The 23,471-nt window shown below is 35.7% G+C and overlaps 1 protein-coding gene across 4 annotated transcripts in view; it reads left to right on the top strand.

Moving 5' to 3' along the window:
- grm7 (glutamate metabotropic receptor 7) overlaps positions 1-23,471 on the top strand; it is a 237,621-nt gene that overhangs the window by 207,742 nt on the left and 6,408 nt on the right. For 2 of the 4 annotated variants that reach the window (XM_079593754.1, XM_079593752.1), the window contains 2 exons: positions 18,778-19,024; positions 21,268-21,289. In XM_079593754.1, coding sequence (XP_079449880.1) covers positions 18,778-19,024; positions 21,268-21,272 — 252 coding nt within the window. In that variant the 3' untranslated portion in view covers positions 21,273-21,289. The remainder of the gene's footprint in view (positions 1-18,777; positions 19,025-21,267; positions 21,290-23,471) is intronic. The other 2 variants (XM_079593753.1, XM_079593751.1) reach the window with 1 other exon arrangement.

Consider the following 23,471-nt stretch of genomic DNA (forward strand, 5'->3'; position numbering starts at 1 on the left):
AGGCCACTTCCAACCCCAACCCCCCTACATTGATAATAATAATGATATTTAACTATTTATATTGACGTTTTATGTAACCTTGTGAAAAATGTGTGTAAAACTGATTTTACGTCTACAAACGTCTATCAAATATTATAATAAAAAAAAATGTGTGCTAAAGTTAATAACTATTCATTATTAATAATTATTTTCATTCTAATTGGTAAAATTGGTAACACTTTACAATAAGGTCAGATTAGTTAATGCATTAACTAAACAACAGCAACAAAAACATTTGTTACAGTATTTATTCATATTTGTAAAAAAATATATTATCAGATAAAGTACATCTTTTTATATTTATAAGTCTAGAAAAGTCATAAAAAATGGTACAGAAATGTAGTTAAACTGCTGTTTGTGACTCTTTTATTCAGTTATATAACCATTTCTAGTTTTATTAGTTGCATTTTGTGTTAAATTGAACAAAAATCTTAAAGGTGAGCAAGTTTTCACGTTTAATGCTCTGTAATTGATACCCTTGTTGTCTCACTTCAAATAAAACCCTTTTAGTTATATCTTTTACTGTCTTTTTTTGACTACATAAAAAGTTTGTAGTTTGTAAAGCATCAGTTTCAAAGCAGCTTCCTGGACTCTACACACCAATGCCAGCACCTTTTAAATGTGCGCGACACACTCGCAATGTTCCCAGCACTCACGAAACACAGAAATGTTGCTCGCTCACAAGAAAACATCAAGAAGGAACCGAGCAAAGCTAGAGGAGCTTGCATTTCGGGTTGATGTGTCTTCCTGTGAGTCTCTTTTGTCCTCTTGAAGTGTCCTAGTTCCCCGCCCTGGCCCAGTGACGCCTGGCACAGCGCTGGGAAACAGCAACTGAAGGCTTCAGACAGTGAGTGTTTAGCTCAAGGAGGCCTTGGGGGTGTTTTTCATCAGCCGCTGTGAGCGCGGGACACCAGCACACAGATTAGAGTCGCTGATAGAGTCGTGTGTGGGGTTTCACTGATGAGGGCTTGAGACTGAGGCACTTCAGTGACGCTCTTCCGGGACGATGCCGAATGCAGAGGCCGAGAGGCTGTATTTTGTATTTGAGTTGTGAAAGCAATTGCTTGTGTTAGTGCTGCTTGCTAGGGTTAGGGGTGTTGAAATGGGCGGATGCTGAAGGAGGGACCCGGGCCGTATCATGTAAGGGACTCTTTTGACAGTTAGGCAAGAAACCACCCAACACCAGAGCAACTGCATATTAATGCATTAAAAACACATTTCCCATTATGATTATTAACAACGTTGGATAACTCGAAAGCAGTATGCACTGTTTATAATAATGTTAATAATAATAATAACAATAATAATAATAAAAGTTGTTGTATAATTAAAAATAATAATAATAATAGTATTATTAATGATAATATTATTGCTGTTGTTGTTATGATAAAAACATTGTCCAAATAATAATTGTTGTTAATAATAATAATACTTTTTATTTGTACTATTATTATTATTATTACTGTTGTTGTTTTTTTGCTGCTGCACTCTTAATAATATTAATAATAATATTGCTGTTGCTGTTGATAATAATGATAAAAACGTTGTCCAAATAATAATTGTTGATAATAATAATAATAATAATACTTTTTTATTTTTACTATTATTATTATTGTTGTTGTTGTTGTTTGTGCTGCTGCTGCTTAATAATAATAATAATAATAATGTTGTCCAAATAATAATTGCTGTCAATAATTATGTCCAAATAATAATTGCTAATAATAATAATAATTGTTGTTGTTATTGTTGTTGTTGTTGCTGCACTCTTAATATAAATAATAATAGCATTCATTCATTCATTCACTCATTCATTCATCCATCCATTCATTCACTCATTCATTCATTCATTAATTCATCCATTCATTCATCCACTCACTCACTCACTCACTCACCCATCCATCCATTCATCCATTCATTCATCCATTCATTCATTCATTCATTCATTCATTCACTCACTCATTCATTCATTCATTAATTCATTCATTCATCCATTCATTCATCCATCCACTCACTCACTCACTCACCCATCCATCCATTCATCCATTCATTCATCCATTCATTCATTCATTCATTTATTCATTCATACATTCATCCATTCACTCACTTACTAACTTACTCACTTTCTCACTCATTCATTCACTCACTCACTCACTTACTCACTCATTCATTCATTCATTCACTCACTCACTCACTCACTCACTCACTCACTCACTCACTCACTCACTCATTCATTCATTCACTCACTCACCCATTCATTCATTCATTCACTGTCTCATTCATTCATTCATTCATTCATTCATTCATTCATTCAATTTAACACCATATCAGCAGCAATGGCTATATTCATGGCAAAATCAACAGCAAAATCAAATATAATTTTTGAAATACGTACGACTATACACTATTTACAATCATTTAACAATTTTGTCTTAAAAACAATCAATATACAGAAACATACATATATAACAACAGTAATAATCACAATTATATAGAATCTTCAATATGTGATTGAAATTGTAAAATGATTCCAGGAGAAACCTTTTTAAAAATGTCCATTAAATGTACTTTCTGAATAAAAACGTTGTCGAATATCATTTAAAAATGGACATTCTATTAAAATTTGTTTTACACTCAAGAAAGTCGTACACAAATCACAAACTGGTTCCTCTTTCAATAACTATGAATGAGTCTTGACCAATTTGACTTCCCGTATATACAACCTGGTCTATTTTCAAAATAATAACAATAACTCCTTGATTTAGTGCTGGATTCCCCTCATTTAGTTTGTTATACGCATTTGTTCCATTCCATTCGCCATTTATTGTAAATGTGCAGATTCAATATGGGTTTAATGTCAGATGCTGGTATATTACGTTCTGTCATTTCCAACTGAAGTGCTTCCTATGCTGCTTTATCTGCCTGTTTATTGCCAGCCAATCCCATATCGGCCAGTATCCAACAAAATAAACATATTCAAATCTTAAAAGAGTCCACTTTTCCTATTATGCTGGTAATAGGATGTTCGGTTTTTTAACATTTGAACTCTCTTGCTTTATTACCATCCCCATTCAAGACACGATCACACTTGAGTTGATCACCTCCCAATTTCCACATCATTCCCTTCACCCGTCCCTGCCTGAGTTCCCACAAAACTCTATATGGTTTAATATGAACAATTATCATACAGCATTATACATGTTTGGTATCATTTGAAATGTCTCAGTGCGACTGGTACAAACGTCTCATTCCCACAGAAGTGAACCAAAAAGGTGTGGAGAGTTTCGAGATGCAGTTAACTGATGTGGGTGTGCCCCCATGATAATCAACTTATGTCCCCAGTGAGTCTGGGACGGTTATTAATGCAAATTCCCATTGTGTACTTATGTTTACATTTGAAAAGAGGTTTCTGCCTTGGTCTGAGTATTTATAGAGATGCTGAAGAAGGCTCGTGGCGATTTGTAGCTCAAATCATGTATTTTCTAATGTCAGGTTCGGATCTTTTCTCTTTATTCCAGAGCATCTGATGTTTTGTATTTATTATATTTGAACTGATTATGAAATTGGCATGATACATTTACCTAAAAAAATAAATTGTTACATTTGATTTTATTCCGACTGACTTATTATTTTCCCCAAGTAAAGGAACACTCCACTTTTTTTGGAAATAGGCTCATTTTCCAACTCCTCTAGAGTTAAACAGTTTTACCGTTTTCGAATCCATTCAGCCGATCTCCGGGTCTGGCGGTAGCACTTTTAGCATAGCTTAGCATAGATCATTGAATCTGATTAGACCGTTAGCATCCCTCTCAAAAAAATTACCAAAGAGTTTCGATATTTTTCCTATTTAAAACTTGACTCTTCTGTAGTAACATCGTGTACTAAGACCGACAGAAAATGAAAAGTTGTGATTTTCTTGGCCAATATGACTAGGAACTACTCTCTCATTCCTGCGTAATAATCAGGGAACTGCTGCCGTACAAGCAGCGCAATGATATTACGCAGCGCCTGAAAATAGTCCCCAGCTAGGTAACTTCCAACGTGATCGGCACTAAGTTTGATATATCATTGCGCTGCTGGTACGGCAGCAGTTCCTTGATTATTATGCAGGAATGTGAGTATAGTTCCTAGTCATATCGGCCTAGAAAATCACAACTTTTCATTTTCAAAAACGGTAAAACTCAACTGTTTAACTCTAGAGGAGTTGGAAAATGAGCCTATTTCCAAAAAAAGTGGAGTGTTCCTTTAAACAGATTTGTATGTTACCTCAAGTTTTGCCTCAGATTAGTGACGACTAATATTTGGCGCTAATTCAAGTGTACTTGGTTTGCAAAGACAATAATTTAATTTCCGTTTAGGGCAGCAAACGTGGTGCTTGACCAACCTAAATCTGGGTGTCTTACCTCTAATTTAATGTTACTTTACATAAGTGTACTTGGGAAACCAAACTATTTCTTGGTATTTCTTGTTTTTTCTTGGAAATCCAAAGCTATTATAAGATAAGTAAAGTTGGTTGACTTATATCTGTAGTAGTGGCCTATAGTCTGGCTATCACCAGACCAAGCTCAATCTTTTAAGGCGAGACAATACAGGTGAATAGGGTAACATTTGAAAATAATAGATATCACCATGAAACTTCCTCAGTCGATTACTTACACAAGTATATAAAAAACAGTATTACAAGTTTTTTGAAATTTGTATGTTTAATTATGCAAATTATGCATTATCTCATTAAATATGCACAATTTTGCATATATTTTCGGTAGATAGATCTGAACATATGATAAAGCCAGGTGTAAAAAATTGTTTTAATTTTTTTTACTTACACACAAGATGAAAAAAGAATTTCAGAGGGATTTCAGGATATATGCTTTCATTAAATCAAAATATACTGTCCATAGCCTTAAAAAAATAAATTTTCGCCATATTCGTTTTATTAAAATGACACATGAATCAGGCCAGGAATGATTTATTTACAAATCCCTCTGAAAATATCTTCAGAATACTGCTAAGTGTATAACTGGAAAGTTTGGTCTACATCGGTGCTACATAGGCTGAGATGTTTGTTCTGGAGAATGACAAAAAACTCATTTTGAGAAAACGGCATTTAAAGATTTGTAATGTAAAAATTCATACTTTTTCAGTGGAAACAACTATTTACAGACACAATAAATGACTTTACGCCACGCGGAAAAGACAGTAACGCGCAGAGACCTTCACCCGTTCTATCGGATACCTCCACTGGACCGATTTAGACCGGCTTACAGTATGAATCATGGAAAAGGTACACATTTTTCATGAATTGATTAGCTAATTGTCTGAATCAGAATTCCAGTGATCATAACAGGCAAGGTTATGGAATAGTGTAATCATCCCTGACCTTTGCAGCACCTTCAACACAGGCGACCATCACTCACGTGTTTGTGAAGAGACTACACATGTATTTTTGATGAGAGCATACTGTATATGTGCTGTAAGATGCGAGAGTCATTAGCCTGCGACTGAACTTCTCTTGTCTTAAATGAACAGAGAAACCCTGCCTCTGTCTCTCAGCGGCGCTTTCAGCTCTCTAAAGTCCGGTGTTTTATCGTGTCTGTGGTCTGAAGGGGGGCATACACCGTGAAATGCTCCTCTCCGGCGACTCTCAAGGCTGAGTGGATGAAGTTACCCGGGGCTCATTCATTATTTTAGAGCTTGTAGTTGTTTTATGGCTGTGTAGGCGGATGGATCGCGGGTCCCTTCTTGCTTTGCCACAGGGAAAGTGAATGTCTTGCGCAATTAAAGATCTAGATTTTCCACATCAACAAAATTCTGAGCCGGATAAAACTAAAACAGCTTTTAATGCTAATAGATTTGATTTAGGAACAAACCATTCTTTTTATCTTTCTATCAATAAGACAAACTCTGGAGATGTTGGTTTGAATCATACTGAAAATATTCCCTGAACCTAATAATTGGCGAATAATGATATTTATTTATTATTATTATTATTATTATTATTATTAATTTATGTATTTATTTATTTATTTGTTTGTTTGTTTGTTTGATTATTCTGCAATAATAATAATAATAATAATATTGTTATTATTGTCTTATTGTAAATCGTTTAATATTATTATTATAATTTATTATTATTATTATTAATATCTGCTGATTGTAAATCTATTAGTATTCATAATAATAATAATAACAATTTCTGCTAGTAGAAAAACTCTGGAGATATTGGTTTGAATCATTCTTACAAATTATTATCTAAACCTAATAATAGGCTAATACTGTTATTATCATTATTATATTATATTATTTGTTTGTTTGTTGATTTTTAATAAATATTTAATAGTATTATTGTCTGATTGTAAATTGATTATTATTATAATAATAATAAATTATTGTTATAATTAAAATATATAAAATTATTATTATTATTATCAATCGATTTAATTTTTATATATAATTTTATTAAAAATATATATATATTTTTTTTAAATTCATAATAATAACAATAATGATATAGAGTTGAATGATCACATTTCCCCCACCTGGATTTTGGTGTCAGCAATATCCATTATTGTTGAAATAATTTAAAAAGTATGTCACGTGCGGAAAGCGTTCCATAACCGGTATGAATCCTTTCTATGCAGTCACTAATCCATGCTGACATCTGAGCAAGCAGAACTATTTAAAAGCCAAAAGAGTCATCAAATAGCCAATCATAACACATTTGTTCAATCACGGCCTCTCGTTTCCCTCTGCTGAATATGCTTTCAAAAAAGCCTGGTTAGCGTTTGTTTCCTTGCGTACTGATTCCGAACATAATCGGCAATCATACCCCTAGCAGGTGCGGGCTGTTGCAATAAATCTCATTATGTGCCTTTTATGCATTAATTTGCATAATCCCAGCCTACATTTGCTTTCTGACTGGAACATCCGTAATTATAAATGCGCAAGGATTAACCTACACCAAATTTTCACTTCGTCGCCGATTTAAGGAGCACCACCGAGCAACACGCACACTGGATAGTGGCCTCGTGTCTGCTTGTGTTGGTGGTCAGCATGTAGGCTAGGCCACCTGGGCTGAGGATGAGTCACGTAAGATGCACATGGAGAACAGGTGGGAAAATGACAAAGGTTGACAAAGGGACAAAGAGTTTGCCTGACCTGCAGGTGTTGTTGTCGGGTCTGAATTAACTTGCGTAAACAGACACACAGACTTCTGTGCCCTGACCAGGTGCGACAAGTAAGTGAAAGTTGAAGCAATAAATCACAGGCAATCAAAATATGTTTATGGGAGGAGCTACATAGTCATTCCTACAGTTTGGTGGGTTTGGGCATAGATATAATAAAGGCTAGATGTCTTACGGCGGAGTCTCTAACGTCATCACCCGGCGGCCATCTTGTCACAGGCACGCTTTCTGGCGGCCTCTGTGGTACCTGATGTAAGGTGAGTGATCTGCATGAACACAAATACTCTTATCTCGCTGAAATCTTGATGGATTTACAAACGGTTTGGTTTCTTACAAACGGTATTAACGTGGCTATAACTCTGACGTTTATAACAAACCAACCCGTTTGAAAATCGGTAGAAGATTGTGCAAGTTATGGTTATTTAAAAAGTACATGCGCCATTAAAACACAATGTTACGAGTGAGCGAGCTGACTGTGACAAGATGGCCGCCAGGTGCGGACGTCGACCTCCATTGGCCAGCAGCGTGGACGAGACATCTAGTCTTTATTATGTATATCTATGGTCGCGACTAGCTAGTTGATTTCTTCAACGATGCATCGTACTATTGTAGTCAAGCAGCGAGTTGCGTCGTTATACGGGAAATGCACTCCAAGTTTGATGAAAAAAGAGTGAGAAAATGTCTGTCTATCGGAAAAGCACATTCGTTCTGGATAGTAGTATTACTTAATAATTCCGACCAAATATTTCACATGTGGGCTTGGACATGTGTCCTTCCCTGTCACAATGCAATGGGTAACAGGGTGGATGCTTTAAGTTTAGGAAGAACTAGCTAGGAAAGAACAACATGCTAGCAGAAGTCTAACATTTAGGAAGAATTTTAATGGATATATAAAATCTATTTTAAAAAGATAAATAAAGTGACACAACAGGGTGGACGTGTTATGTTTTACAATATTAGACTTCTTATTATAAGTCTAATATTATAGGTCTTCTAAAAATGATTAAAAAAAGAGAGAGAAAAGTTCATTACTAATACTTCTGGAGTAAGTCATGTGACTTTGTCCATACGTTTAAGATTTTAAAAGGGGAAGTAACAGCAATGTAACAGGGTGGACTGGAGTTTGAGAGACTACCTAATTTAATGGTTTTACACATTTAAAAGAACTATGTATCACAATAAATTGTATATTTTGTGTCAAAATGAATATACTGTTCCTCAATATTGCTAATTTAAAATCAGATCGTAATACAGTATGTAACCATTATTTCAAAGGGAAATCGAGAAGACATGATTTTGAACATGGGAATTTCTCTTTCAAGTGCTTCAAATGTGTGTTTTTTAAATTACTATGATTCATAGGTACTAATCAAAATCAGATGTTTTGTTTTGTTTTTGTTAACAGGATACATCTATGCATAGAAAGCCATGTGGCATGAAAATAATGTAAAATAGGTTACACTTAATTGTTACAGTGTAATTATATAAGTAAGTACTGAGTAATATTAAGCAACTACATGTACTTACATGAAGGTTAGGGTAGGATTAGGGTTTGGTTGAGAGTTAGTTGCATGTAATGTTGCATGTTACACGTACTTAGTAATAACAGTAAATTATGCATAAAGGACACTGTAAAATTAAGTGTTACCGTAAAATATTTAGTATTGTTTATCAAATTCACCAAACTAGGAATGACCCAAATATAAATGAGTGACTTATTAATTGTCAGCTTACTGCTTATGGCCACTATCTTACTGAATGTAATGAATATTAAATGTGTGTACATTGAATTAAAAAACATCCATATGAATATTAGCGAATTCGACTGTACCATAACACTACAACAAAGCAGGTGCTTTTTGTAAATGAATATGCCGTTTCAGTGAAAATGCATGCAATGCTGAGTTTAGGATACAGTGCATGCATGAGTGTTGACCCATGTTTAATGCAGGGAGCTGTTTTATTTATGCCATCTGTGGCCTTCCCGTGTGGATTTAGGTCAGTGAACGCAGGTGTCTCAGATTTTATAGCGATGTGGCATGCTGTCTCTTCCTTCACACTGCGGTGTACACATGCATGCACTTCAAAGCGTAGGATTAGACATATACATGTGTGTCATACAGAAAGGGCCTTTTTTGTGTGTTGGTACCGCCAACGCTTAGCTTTGTTTGTTTCATGAGGATGCATGGAAATCTGGATTGCAATCAAGCTAATGTATGCGTAGTTCTTTTTTTAGGATTAGTCATGCCAGTTAAGCATTTCAGACCGCTTCTTACATGCTATACATCCTCGTCTACAGATATTTTAAATGTAAATGAAACATAATGCATTCCAAATAGATCCACCCATCACTCTGAATTAAGTGGGTTGCTTTGTGTTGTCAAGTGGGTTTCAGAAAAATGCAGTGTTGCAACTGACCTTTTGTCTGGATGAGAACTCATTTACTTATTTTAATGCACTGTGCTGGTCTTATTCTTTGGTGCATATTATTCCAAACAAAAAGATATCAGTTTCATAAATAACATTTTAAAGTCAAGAGCAAAGTAGCGATTGGGGGAAATAATTGCGATATCTTTACTTGTAATTGCGTGTGATATATAAAGTCTCAGTTACGAGAAACAAAGTTGGAATTGTGAGATATGAAGTCACATTGAGAGATGTAAATTACAAGAAAGCTACAATTACAAGAAAAATCATAGTCGCACATACATGGTTAGTCAAATTGTGATATATATTATAATTGAAAATATGATAAACAAAGTCACAGTTTTAAGATATGAAGTAATTTTGAGATATAAAGTTGCAGTTATGAGAAGCAAAGTCACAATTGTGAAATATAAAGCCACACTGAGAGATATAAAGGGCCAATTACAAGTAAATGTCACAAATGCATGATTTATTTACAAATTGTGAGATATAAAGTGTCAATTACGAGAAACAAGTTTGGTATTTCAAGATATATATATTTGCATTGTGAGATATAATGTTTAAAATACAAGAAACAAAGTCACAGAAACCGTTGCGATATGTAAATGAATTTGATATATAAAGTAGGGCTGTCAAAAGATTAATCATGATTAATCACATCCAAAATAAAAGTTTGTGTTTACATAATATATGTGTGTATACTGTGTAGAATTATTATGTATAAATACACACACATTCATGTATATATTTAAGGAATAATTGCATTTATATACTGTATATATATTTATATAAATTTTATTATATATAAATATTTTATATATAAATATAACCAATTTTTCTTAAATATATACATGATTGTGTGTGTTTTTATACATAATAATTCTACACAGTATACACACATATATTATGTAAACACAAACTTTTATTTTGGATGAGATTAATCACGATTAATCTTTTGACAGCCCTAATATAAAGTAATTTGATATATAAAGGTGTAGTAATGAGAAACAAAGTCACAATTGTGAAATATAAAGTCACATTAAGAGATATAAAATCATAATTAAGAGAAACAAATGTATTGCAAGATATAAAGGCATGTTGAGAGATATAAAGGGCCAATTACAAGAACAAGTTGAAATTGCAAGAAACAACCATAAATGCTTGATATAAAGTCAAATTGTGATATATAAAGTCTAAATTATGAGAAACAAAGTTCTAATTTTGAGATATGAACTCACATTGAGGGATGTAAATTACAATAAAATTACAATTACAAAACTACAATTACAAGGAAAAGTCTAAACTACTGTAAGCATGGTCACTAATGCATGATTTATAGTCGAATTGTGATATATAGTTAGCCTGGGTTTCCCCATACTGCCTTTGCGCAGCGCGATTTTATTCACGCTGAAAGGCAGTCTGGAGACCATGGACCAGATTTTCGCCTCGTTTAGGGAACCAATCACAGAACGGGGAGGGAGCAGCAAGACGATGATGACATGCGACACAACTAAGCAGTTTGTTTATATCTATGGATTCAACATGGCAGCAGACGCGATTCACGCGAAGCTACCTTTTGATGCAGCCTTAGATATTGTTCTAAGTAGTTTAGAACGCAAGTTTATTTTGAAAAAAGAGCAGCTTTTGGCGTCAGCTTTTGGCGTCTCTACATACGTCATCTGGTATAATGGAAACGATTGGCTATGAGCTACGTACAGGCACATTTGATAGACATTCTTAGCACCCAATAAACGGCGCCGAGCATTCGTAAACCACGCCTCAAATACGAGAAAATGCACATGTGGTTCCCAGACCCAAGTCTCAACGAGAATTGGGTCTGGCGTTAGCCAGGCTAATATATAGTCTCAATTACTAGAAACAAAGTTGGAATTGCAAAATATATAATGTTGAAAATATGACAAAGTCAAAGTTGCCAGATATAATGTTACACTGAGATATAAAGTAGCAATTACAACTTTGAAAAATATGAAGTCGCAGTTACAAGAAACTTACAATTATGAGATATTTAGTCACATTGTAAAATATAGATTTGCAATTATAATAAACAAACTCACAATTGCAAGATATAAAGGGCTGACTACAAGAAAAAGTCGAAACAAATTCACAGTTGTATAATAGTATGTTACACTGAGATATAAAGTTGCCATTATGAGAAACAAAGCTGTAATTGTGAGATATTAAGTAATTTTGAGAGATGTAAAGTTGCAATTATGAGATATATAGTCACATTGTAAAATATAGATTTGCAATTATGATCAGCTAAGTCACAATTGTAAGATATAAAGGCACATTGAGAGATATAAAGGGCCAACTACAAGAAAAAGTTGAAATTGCAAGAAACAATCATAAATGCTTGATATAAAGTCAAATTGTGATATATAAAGTCTCAATTATGAGGAACAAATTGTAATTTTGACATCAACTCACATTAAGACTGTAAATTACAATAAAACTGCAATTACAAAACTACAAATACAGGAAAAAGTCTAAACTATGAGAAGCATAGTCGCTAATGCATGATTTATAGTCAAATTGTGACAGTCTCAATTACAAGAAACAAAGTTGGATTTGCAAGATCTATTCACATTGTGAGATATAGTTGAAAATATGAGAAACAGTCGCAGTTGCGAGATATAAAGTCACGTTGTGATGTTTAAAGTCTGAGTTATGAGTAACAAAGTTGCAATTGTGAGATTTAAAGTCACAACATAAGATATAAAGACGCAATTACGAGAAACAAAGTCACAACTTTGGCAGAAACGGGCTTCCAACCCACTGACATTTTCTTTAGGAAATGCAAAACTCCTAGCAAATGTCAACTCGCATCATGATCCGGCTTCTGAAATGCTGCTAAAAACATGTTTGGCGTGACAACCGCAGAAGACTTCATTTTTCCGCATTCCGCCATAGGGACGTTCCTCTTTCCGACGTTGCCGGTGGATAGTTGAAGTGGGTCTTTGAGAACACGATCAATAAGCTCATTGTGTCTTTGTGTAGCTGCCTTTGCAAGTTTCAAGCTGAATTACCCACTGACACCCAACCAAACAAAAAGAGTCTCTCAATGAAAAGAAAAGCATCTTTAGATGACAAAAAGGCATTGTCCTTTTGCGCGTAAGGTGATCCGAGAGAAAAATGCGAAAGTCTTGCCTTCCCGCCTACTGTATGTCTCCCGCGATTGCGTTTCTCAGTAGTGCCAAATGTGTCACCTTCATCCGGCGTGACGGTAAACTACATCACAGCGCAGTTTGAGTCGACTTCCTCTGTTACTGTATGTATGTCACTTTATATAATAAGTCCCTTCCTATCTGAAGCCGCCTGACGCTTGCGTGCCGTTCGGGAAGCCTCTCTTGTGGCGTGCGTAGGATGTTTTGCTTCCTCTATAAGGTGTGACTCTCTGAACACATCAAAAGCCGTCATTTTGAGGATTGGTTTTCACAAACGGGGTTTTAAGGCAAAGACGTTGCTTAGAAGAGGGTTCAGCCTTGGTATGAGTAGCACTAAAGTGAAATGCATCTTCAGTGCCTATTCCAGCATCCCAGTGTCTTTGTTTGACGGAGGAAGAGCCGTAGAAAGACACGAGACTGCAGGAATCTGGCTGATAGATCGCCAGGATTAGCATATGATCGCGCCAGGGGTCGGCGCACCAATTGAATTCTTATCTATTTAAATTGCATGTTGTCATAAGGCGGTGGATTGTGAATTTGTCTGTCACCGGTGTTAATGAGGCTGTCTTAGTTGATGTGGTCAGGTGATTTAAGACCGCGGAAACTGGTTTTAGTCTGACAAATGAGGTTTAGTGTGGGACAATGTTTGTTTAAGCTTTGCAATGACATACAAATCCTGTGACATATGATTTTTAATTCGGGCTTTGGGAAAATGCGTTGAACTATTTTTATATAGTTATAATATACAATATACAAATAAAGGACCTTGTTGACCTTTTGATTGATTGATTGATTGATTGATTGATTGATTGATTGATTGATTGATTGATTTATTGTATATATACACTGCATTTTATAGCCGCAATAATATACCAATAAAGGACCTTGTTGACCTTTTGATTGATTGATTGATTGATTGATTGATTGATTGATTGATTGTATATACACTGCATCCGTATTCACAGCGCTTCACATTTTCCACATTTTATGTTACAGCCTTATTTCAAAATGGATTAAATTCATAATTTCCCTCAAAATTTTACACACAATACCTTTGCGAATAACTTTTGATAACTTGATATGATAGCTTTGATGACTTGATAACTTTTTTCACGGTGTCATTATTAGGTATTGGTTGTAGAATTTTGCGGAAAATAATTAATTTAATCTATTTTGGAATAAGGCTATAACAAAAAAGTGAAGCGCTGTGATTACTTTCCAGATGCACTGTATATACCAGGGGTATATAGGCTATATATATATATATATACATTTACAAAATTAAAATTTATAGTCAGATTCTGTTTAAAATATTATGTTCATAGTGTTACATAATTGGAAACCATGTTTTTGTATTGATGTGTATATTGCTGTCACACTTATTCATTTGTAATGAAAAATCTTATTTTCTGGTTTAATATTATTACATTGATTCTGACACAATTATTATTTTTTGAATAAGCCACATTTAAATGCAGTAAGTTGCGACAACCATAAAGTTCTTCCACATATTGACATATAAATCAGTACCGGTGGACACATTTCTGTGGTCATATATAGTATATATATATATATATATATATATATATATATATATATATATATATATATATATATATATATATTTGTCCTACAGCCCAGCCCAGTTCTTGAATCTATAGAATGGCTGTTTTAGACCACTTCTTGTTTGTTCGATTTTCAATCTCTCTGCAATGTTTTATAAACTCTTCTCTGTAGAATCGGTGTTCCTCATATATCGAGCTGTTTATATCCAGGATGCTCCGGTTCTGACTGATCCATTATTATCCCAAATCACATCCATAAAACTCTGCCTCTTCGCCGTATCATCCTTCACATCCAAACGTTTTCAGATGAGAGCGAGTGTTCAGACTTATTGCTCAGTAATTAACGCTGATCAGTGCTAAGCAGCAGCCAGAGGGGTGTGTGTGTGTGTGTGTGTGTGTGTGTGTGTGTGTGTGTGTGTGTGTGTGTGTGTGTGTGTGTGTGTGTGTGTGTGTGTGTGTGTGTGTGTGTGTGCGTTATACAAGGTTATTTCCTGTGCGCATCACAAAACCCATTCAATATGTGATATACACTTATAATATTATTTATATTATTAAGGAACCTGATGCTTAAGTTCATGATCAGACTGTCCTCATTGATATTTTATTTTGACGTCATTTGGTTCCAGTTTTACACATAAAATCGCCAAAGAGGTCAAACTGCATAATGAAGGCGCACCAGACAGTGAAACGAGACATTTAGCTTTAGTTACGGCATTCAGTGAAGGTCAAAATAAATTAGAAGCGTATTTAAAAACAAGAATAAACCCCAAGATGGGATTAGATTTCTAACAGGACTTTGAGGTCGCTGAAAAATAAGATCATTTTCTTTGTAATTTGTATTTATTTATTGTTTGCTTTTTGTTTATTAATTAACTAATTTATTTATTTTATTTATAAAATTGAGATACTATTAAAGTTTTTATTAGTATTTGAGTTAGATTTAATTTTATATTTTCTGTTTCCATTTTAATTTAAGTTATTATTTGTTTTTATTTTGTTGTGTTTTTGCCATTTTTATAAGTAAAAAAAAAAATGTCTATATAGATTGTTTACCTTTTTTTTTTTTTTTTTTTTGTCAAGTAAACGAAATTAAAATGGGAAAAGTTGCCCTGTCAACTACAATAAGATAAAGTTTTCGAATATTTTTTTTCAGTTAGCGTTTATTTTATTTTAATGATTATTTTCATTTTTTTTTTTTACACATCACCATTTTCTACTTAAAAACGGGAAGCTTTTCATGCATCTTGGCCGTTCATTCACACGACAACAGTTTTGGAGGCCTGAAAATGCAAACTTTTGAAAATGAAAATAAATTTGTATAGACTTGATATTGATATATATATATATATATATATATATATATATATATATATATATATATATATATATATATATATATATATAATTTGTTTTTATGTCACTATAATTTATGTTTGTTTCATACTTTTTTTTTCATGCATATTCTGTTCTGAATACTGTTAAATTTAAAGCATTTGTTGTGGAGTGAGGGGAACCAAAATACGTTTATATTTGTATAACATGTACTGTAATAACATTTTAATAACATACATGTGACATACATAATGCGTATAATCTGTTTTTATTCTCTCAACAATGCAAATTTTTTAAACTTGTAACTTGTTGTAACTTAAAAAGTGTAACTTGTTTTTAGAGAGAGTAAAATTGGATATTATTTTAAAAATGTGTAATTATATAAATGTATTTTAAAAATACATTAGCAACGTTGGCAGTGAATTACATTATATGCATCTGGGCCTTGAAGAAAGCAAAGTTAAATTCCAGTTGGGTTGTTTTAAAAGTGACAGAAGCTTGAATTCATGCAACAGAAGTAGCTTTTATCGCTCGTTGCTTTGACGCGTCGCACCTCGTTTGGACACGGTGTGGGAAGTGAATATGGTTTTTGTTATGTCAAGCATGCTGGGTTCTCTCATCTATCCCAGGGTCAGCATCACACATCTGCAGCGGCCAATGAAAAGCTGTAGAATTAGGCACCGATCTCCGTCACAGAAAGAATCATGTGTCAGTCGACTGCATTTGCACTTTGGTTTTGGCAAATTAATGTGACACCCCTAGAGGTTTTCACACTTTTTCTTTGGGAAAAGTTTAAGGTTGTGTGATTTGAGAGCCCACGGGAATGCAGTTATCCCGGTTGCTCGGGTTTGTGATCTTTGCTCTCATAACGTGCTAAAAATGGAAAAGGGACAAGTCAAATATGGGCCATGCAATTCTGATCAGAATCTACACACCAGTCTAGCTGTAATTGTTTCAAATTACTAGTTAGATTACAAAAATGCTAGAAATAAGCAAGAAAACAGTCATTTATTTTTAATATATATATATATATATATATATATATATATATTTATATATATATATATATATATATATTAAAATTGCCATTACCATTAAATCTCATTCTTCCATTATTACTTCCATCACAGAATTCTGCTAAATACATATTTAGAGCTATGCCGTCCACAGACCAAAAGTACCCTCATGGTACGTTCACACCGGACGCGAATAGCGCGTCAGGCGCGAGTGATTTCAATGTTAAGTCAATGCAAAGACGCGTTACGCGCGTAAAAAAATCCTGCGGCGCAAATGAGGCGTAGAGTGCAGCGGTAGATGCGAATACGCCTCATTTGCGCGTCAAGTTCGCACAAATGGCGCGAATTGAGCGTCTGGCGCGTTAAGCGTGTTACGCGCGAATGATTTATGTACTGCTTTTTGTGTATTCACGCGTTTGACGCGAATTTGTGTCTGCCGCCCGAGTTGAACTTCTTGAAAATCTGAACTTCTGCGTCAATTCGCGCCGCGTTAAACAATCGGAGCCTGCATCCTGCTGTCACGTGGTGAAGTGACGTGATAAACGGGTCACGCTTTTCAGATTATAATGTAATTTTAAATGTTTGGCCTCAATAAATTATTGTGTAATGACTAAATGCCTGTGTGAAAGAAGGAATGACATTGTTCAGATGTTAACTATGAATGTGATTACTTGCAGACATACATTTCTGAATGAGATGAAGAAAAACTCACATAATTAAAGAAGTCGTTTGACCTACGTTATAACAAATCATTAATGTATTTTAACTTATATGTTTCATATAATAGAACCGAAGTTATAGATTGTGCATTTAAACATTTCTCGTTTACCAGTGGCAAACGTCAGGAGGACTAGCCGAGGTAAGGCTGCTCTAGGGCGGGTTACATGAGCGCTGAGCGCCCGGTGATCGCCTGGATCACAACTCCGAAACGTCAGATACATTTTTTTAAATAGGCGCTATCTTTATAAATAAACCACAGATTTGAGCTTTAAACAACTTCATTCTCGACTGTACAACTCTTAAAACTACATTTCGTGACACAATAAAAGTAGTATCCCAGAAGAAGCGGATTTCGCCTCGGACGCGCGTCAATTTCGCTCCAAACACTTGCTTTTTACACGCGTCCCTTTCGCCTTTGACGCGCGAATGCATTCAAAATGTTCAAGCGTCAAACTAGACGCTATTCGCGTCCGGTGTGAACGCACAGTTAGACCAGTAAATCCTTCCTCATGTCTAAGGAGAGGTTTTTGATCTGAATACGATATAAAATGGATCTGACCTTCTGCCAATTAGGTTTCACAACTTGAGTTGCTTTATTGGCCGATCAATATGTTCGTAGTAGAAATGCTGGGCCTCATTCACGAAAGACGAGCAGAACAAATTTCAGTGACAATTTGCGAAAAAAAATAAATAAATTGTTGAATGATTCTCAACAATTCATTCATGACTGGGTCCTCTTGCCTTAATTGAAACGCACCCGTGACCTTCCTAACAGGCTTTGAACTCGCACTACATTAAAGATTAAACACACTGAGGATATCGGTAATTACATACTTGCCAGAGTGCCGTTAACTGCCACATGAAATGAATCTTTGCCGTAGTACTAATGTGATATGGTCGCGGCATGAAAGCCTTCATTATAATACTTTGACAAGCTCCTTTTTTTTCATGCAAGAAAAGTACATCCGTGCAAGAGCTGTGCTCTCAGGCAATGACAGCTACTCGAGGTTTTAAGGACTATTATCATCCATTTCGCTTTGAATTCTCCCACCAGGACATCAACATTGAGTGCCTTTCGTGCTGACCTCAGATTTTACTTTATTCTTCATTTCATCTTGAATCCCATTCCGAAGTTTGGAGAAATACATAATGGACTACATAATTCATGAACTACTAACATTATACTTTTATAGCTCTTTTTGAAGATCTTTATGAAGCTGTTTTTCATTTGTTATGCCTCTTTGGAGAATTCCCTTGCTGTTATATGCCAATATAAAACGAACTTCTTCCGTGTTTTTCTCTCTTTCCAAAGCTCTACATCCAGACCACCACGCTGACCATCTCCATGAATCTGAGCGCGTCCGTGGCTCTGGGAATGCTCTACATGCCCAAGGTCTACGTCATCATCTTCCACCCGGAGCTCAACGTGCAGAAGCGGAAGCGGAGCTTCAAGGCCGTGGTGACGGCGGCCACCATGTCCTCGCGTCTGTCGCACAAACCCAGCGACCGACCAAACGGCGAGGCCAAAACCGAACTCTGTGAAAATGTGGATCCCAACAGTAAGCAGCAAAACTTTCTATTCGCCGGACGTTGGGGAAGTTGATAATGTACATTTGCTCATGATGAATTTCAAATGTCTTTATACTAAATCTGTTGAACTCTTATTAGATGGTGCGATTTAGCATTGAAATGCTAAAAATAATTTAGTTTTAGTTTGGTTTTTGAGATTTTGGATCGCATGAGCAGATGAAAGTTATCAAGACTAAATAATGTGATTGTTCACATTATTATGCATGTTTTCTGACTTTTTGCACTTATCATGGCACTGATAAAATTGGCTGAAGTGATGACCAATTTAATTCGACCTTTTTTGAATGTAATTAATAAAATATTCATGTTAAATGGACCGTTTATATATATATATATATATATATATAGGGCTGTGAAATGATAAATTGTGATTCATCGCATCCAAAATTAAAGTTTGTGTTTACATAATAAATGTGTGTGTACTGTGTATAATTATTTTGTATATATAAATACACACACGTGCATGTATATATTTAAGAAAAAAAAATTATTTATATAAAAATATTTAAATATAATATAAATTATATATAAATCTATATACAGTATGTACATGCAAATATTTCTTAAAAATCAAGCATGTGTGTGTATTTATACACATAAAATAATTATAAACAGTACACACACATTTATTATGTAAACACAAACTTTTATTTTGAATGCGATTAATCGCGATTAATCGTTTAACAGCCCTAATATATATATATATATATATATATATATATATAAAACTAAAAATACTAATTTATAATAACTTCAATTAATAAGCCATCAACAAAACTCTAAACTGTAAAAGTTTACTCTAAAACTCTAAACTAATAATTTACAGATTCGGAGGATAATTAAAAAACTAATATATAAGAATAGCGCATATTAACAAATGATCTGTTAAGCATCATAATGTAATAATGTTTGTAAATGTTATAAATAAAAGTTAGTTATTAAAGGGTTATTTCAACTAAAAAATTTAATTATTTAATCAATCACTCACCCTCATGTCGTTCCAAACCCGTGATCTTTGAAACACAAATTAAGATGTTTTAAATTAAATCTAGAGATTTCTGTCCCTCCATTGACAGCTACGCAACTACCACTTTGACGCTTCAAAAAGTTCATAAAGAGATTGTAAAACTAATCCATATGAATTGAGTGGTTCAGTCCAAATTTTCTGAAGAGACTCGATCACTTTATATGATGGACAGATTTAATTTAGGCTTTTATTCACATATAAACATTGATCAGCGAAAATACACAGAGTGACATGAGAGTGAGTGATTATTATTATTTTTGGGGGGTGAACTAACCCTTTAATGAATTTATTATGTTATTTTACTATATGAATGTATAGAGTTAATTTATTCCTGGTATTTATAGATTTGCTGTGCAGATGTGGTCCTTATGTAAAGATCTAACAAATTAGTAGTTATCTTTTATTAAACACACGTATAAACGTGTAACCATTATCCCCAAGGTTGACCCTAAAGTTGCTTTCCCTTTAGCCACGGGGTGTAATGGCGAGCTCATGTCCCAGGGTGCAGTGCTTGCAAGATTCATTGCAGAATGTCACCATGAGCTGAAACTCTGTTGCTTTGGCCTGTTGATGTTGCAGCATGAGCTCATGTCAGGTATAATGGAATGAAGTCGTCTGCTGAGAATGACCACATTTCCTCTAATGAACACAAGATGGTGGTCCGTACACCGCAGAGAGAGAGTAATAGCGCAGGACTTGTTTGAGCCCAGAGGATTAGCATGTCGTCACTGTCAAAGGAAAGCCATGGGTCTTTGAAAAAGAAATGAAATTCCAAAAGATGAAAAGTACTTTTTGTGTTGTTTATTCGGCTTGGACTGGAATTGCAGGTCTTTGCAATCTTGCAGCTGCTTTTGGGATTCTCAAATAGCTACAGCACATAAAGAGACAAAATAATTATGGCAATTTCAAAAATGACGCCGTCAAGGTTTTTTTCTGACAGTGGCAATGCTTTCCTCGCATTATTAGATATGCCATTCTTAGTTGTGAGAAATGGCATACAAAGTCAGAAATCTCCCCATTACCTTAGCACTTTTATCTATGCTAAAACACACCCACCTTCTAACCTAGCTTGAAATTAAACTGACATTTTAAATTTCATGACTGTTTGGACCAATCAGAACCTCTGCTTTGCTTCTATTGGACCAATCAGAAACAGCTCACCAAGTACTGTTTTTTTCCCAACAGGCTAATTCTCATAATTTATCAGGTAAGACCAAATTAATCTTCTACCTTTGGTTATGACCTTGCTCACTTTTTGAACGCTGGGCGAAAGGACGGGATGGAAATAATAATCTGTCTTTTGTGGCCATTAATCACAAGTTTCACAACTTGTGATGACAATCTCATGGTGTCTCTCAGTAGAACTAGAGAGTGAAAATCATCTTTATTGTACCATGCAACGTTAGACATCAACATTTAATTTATTTCAAAATTCAGTGTCAATATGCCCTACACAATTTGAAGGGTAGCGTCGTAGTCAAGACCACCTAAGCCGAGACCAAGTCAAGATCAGTGTGTTGAGACCAAGACTTTGAGGGGTATGAGACCAAGACAAGTCCAAGACCAGTGTGTGTTGAGACGAAAACAAGGACAAGACATTGGGGGGTTGAGACCAAGACAAGATCAGTGTGTGTTGAGACCAAGACAAGACCAAGACCAGTGTGTGTTGAGACCAAGACAAGACCAAGACCAGTGTGTGTTGAGACCAAGACAAGACCAAGACCAGTGTGTGTTGAGACCAAAACAAGGACAAGACATTGGGGGGTTGAGACCAAGACAAGATCAGTGTGTGTTGAGACCAAGACAAGACCAAGACCAGTGTGTGTTGAGACCAAGACAAGACCAAGACTTGAGGGGTTGAGACCAAGACAAGACCAAGACCAGTGTGTGTTGAGACCAACACAAGACCAAGACTTGAGGGGATGAGACCAAGACAAGACCTAGACCAGTGTGTGTTGAGACCAAAACAAGACCAAGACTTTGAGGGGTTGAGACAACCCTCTTCTCTTCTGGCTCTCAACGAAGGCGGTCGCATTTTCTCTCCCTGTCCTCCCCCTTACCTTCCCTGCTTCGCTCCTCTCGTCTAGTCTTATGTCTTAACTTTGAGAGACTCTCTCCGCACTGCTCTCCAAACTAAAAAATCATGGATTTGATCAACTGGTCTCTCAACGCAATTGACACCATCTTCTCGACGAGAAGCTTGGGTTCGGGGGAACCTGACTGCCCTGCCGGAATGTTCGCAGCTGGCTACACGATGGACGTGGGAGAGGTGGCGGGTCGTGTGTCTGGCGGCTCTTTCCGTGGAGGACATTGAAGATATCTATCTATTCGGAACCATGATAACAGGTCTTTTGCTGACTGGATTAGGCATTGCCCTGGTTTACCAATAAATTAAGAAGACGGTGACAGCTGTCCAAAGCCCCACAATGCTGCCCGGCATGATTGAAGCAGTGGGCAGAGCGGTCAGCACTCAGGCTGGGACTATTATTAACCGCATTATGGATAACAACAGGTAGGTGACCCGAAATATGGATAACATCATGGAGAAGCTCACTGCTTTGCAAAAGCTGATGGACCAGAATGGACTAAGAGAGTAGTCGTGCAAAGGAATGCGGAACTCGCCCCAAGACCAAATAATCCCAATCTTATCTGCTTTCGGCCCCCCTCAACCAGCACCTGCCTCAGCCAAGGCCGCTGTTGGAACAACAACTCCCCCGGAAGAGCACTGCAGTGAGCCGCTCTTGCGTTCCTTCCCCCATTTCTCACAGACACCTGCTGATTGTTGACTCTGTTTGGGACCTAATCAAGGTTGTCTCCATGGCAACTTGCTGTGTTAACGCTACGACATCCTGCGGACTGAGGCACCGAGATTTGGATGCCAGGCGGAGCGAATCTCCAGGCCTACACATACACAAACTCTTACATATATATACAGATATGCAATCACCCCCCCACCCCGCATCCCTCGCCTTCGCCGCTTTGTACCACCAGTCTGACAGGACTGGTGGTACAAACCAGTCAAGACCAAGACTTTGAGGGGTTGAGACCTGTGTGTGTTGTGAGTAAGACCAGTGTGTGTTGAGACCAAGACCAAGTCCAGTGTGTGTGTTGAGACCAAAACAAGACCAGTGTGTGTTAAGACCAAGACAAGACCAAGTCCAAGTTACTGGCCAACAGTACTAAGGGTGCCAAGAGCTTAAACTCATCATGAAACGAAAGTTGCGATAGACTTTTCTTCCCTATTGTGATGTATATCTAAGTGAAATGGCTTCTTGAAACAATAAAAAAAGTAGGGCCCCTACTTTTTAAACGTAGCCCCTGCAAGCTCACTTTCATCTGCCTAGACTTTTGAGTGCCATGCCTACTGTACATCTTAATAATCCTCAACC

This window comes from Phoxinus phoxinus (assembly GCF_949152265.1).
Source record: "Phoxinus phoxinus genome assembly, chromosome: 20".
Taxonomy (NCBI): Eukaryota; Metazoa; Chordata; class Actinopteri; order Cypriniformes; family Leuciscidae; genus Phoxinus; species Phoxinus phoxinus.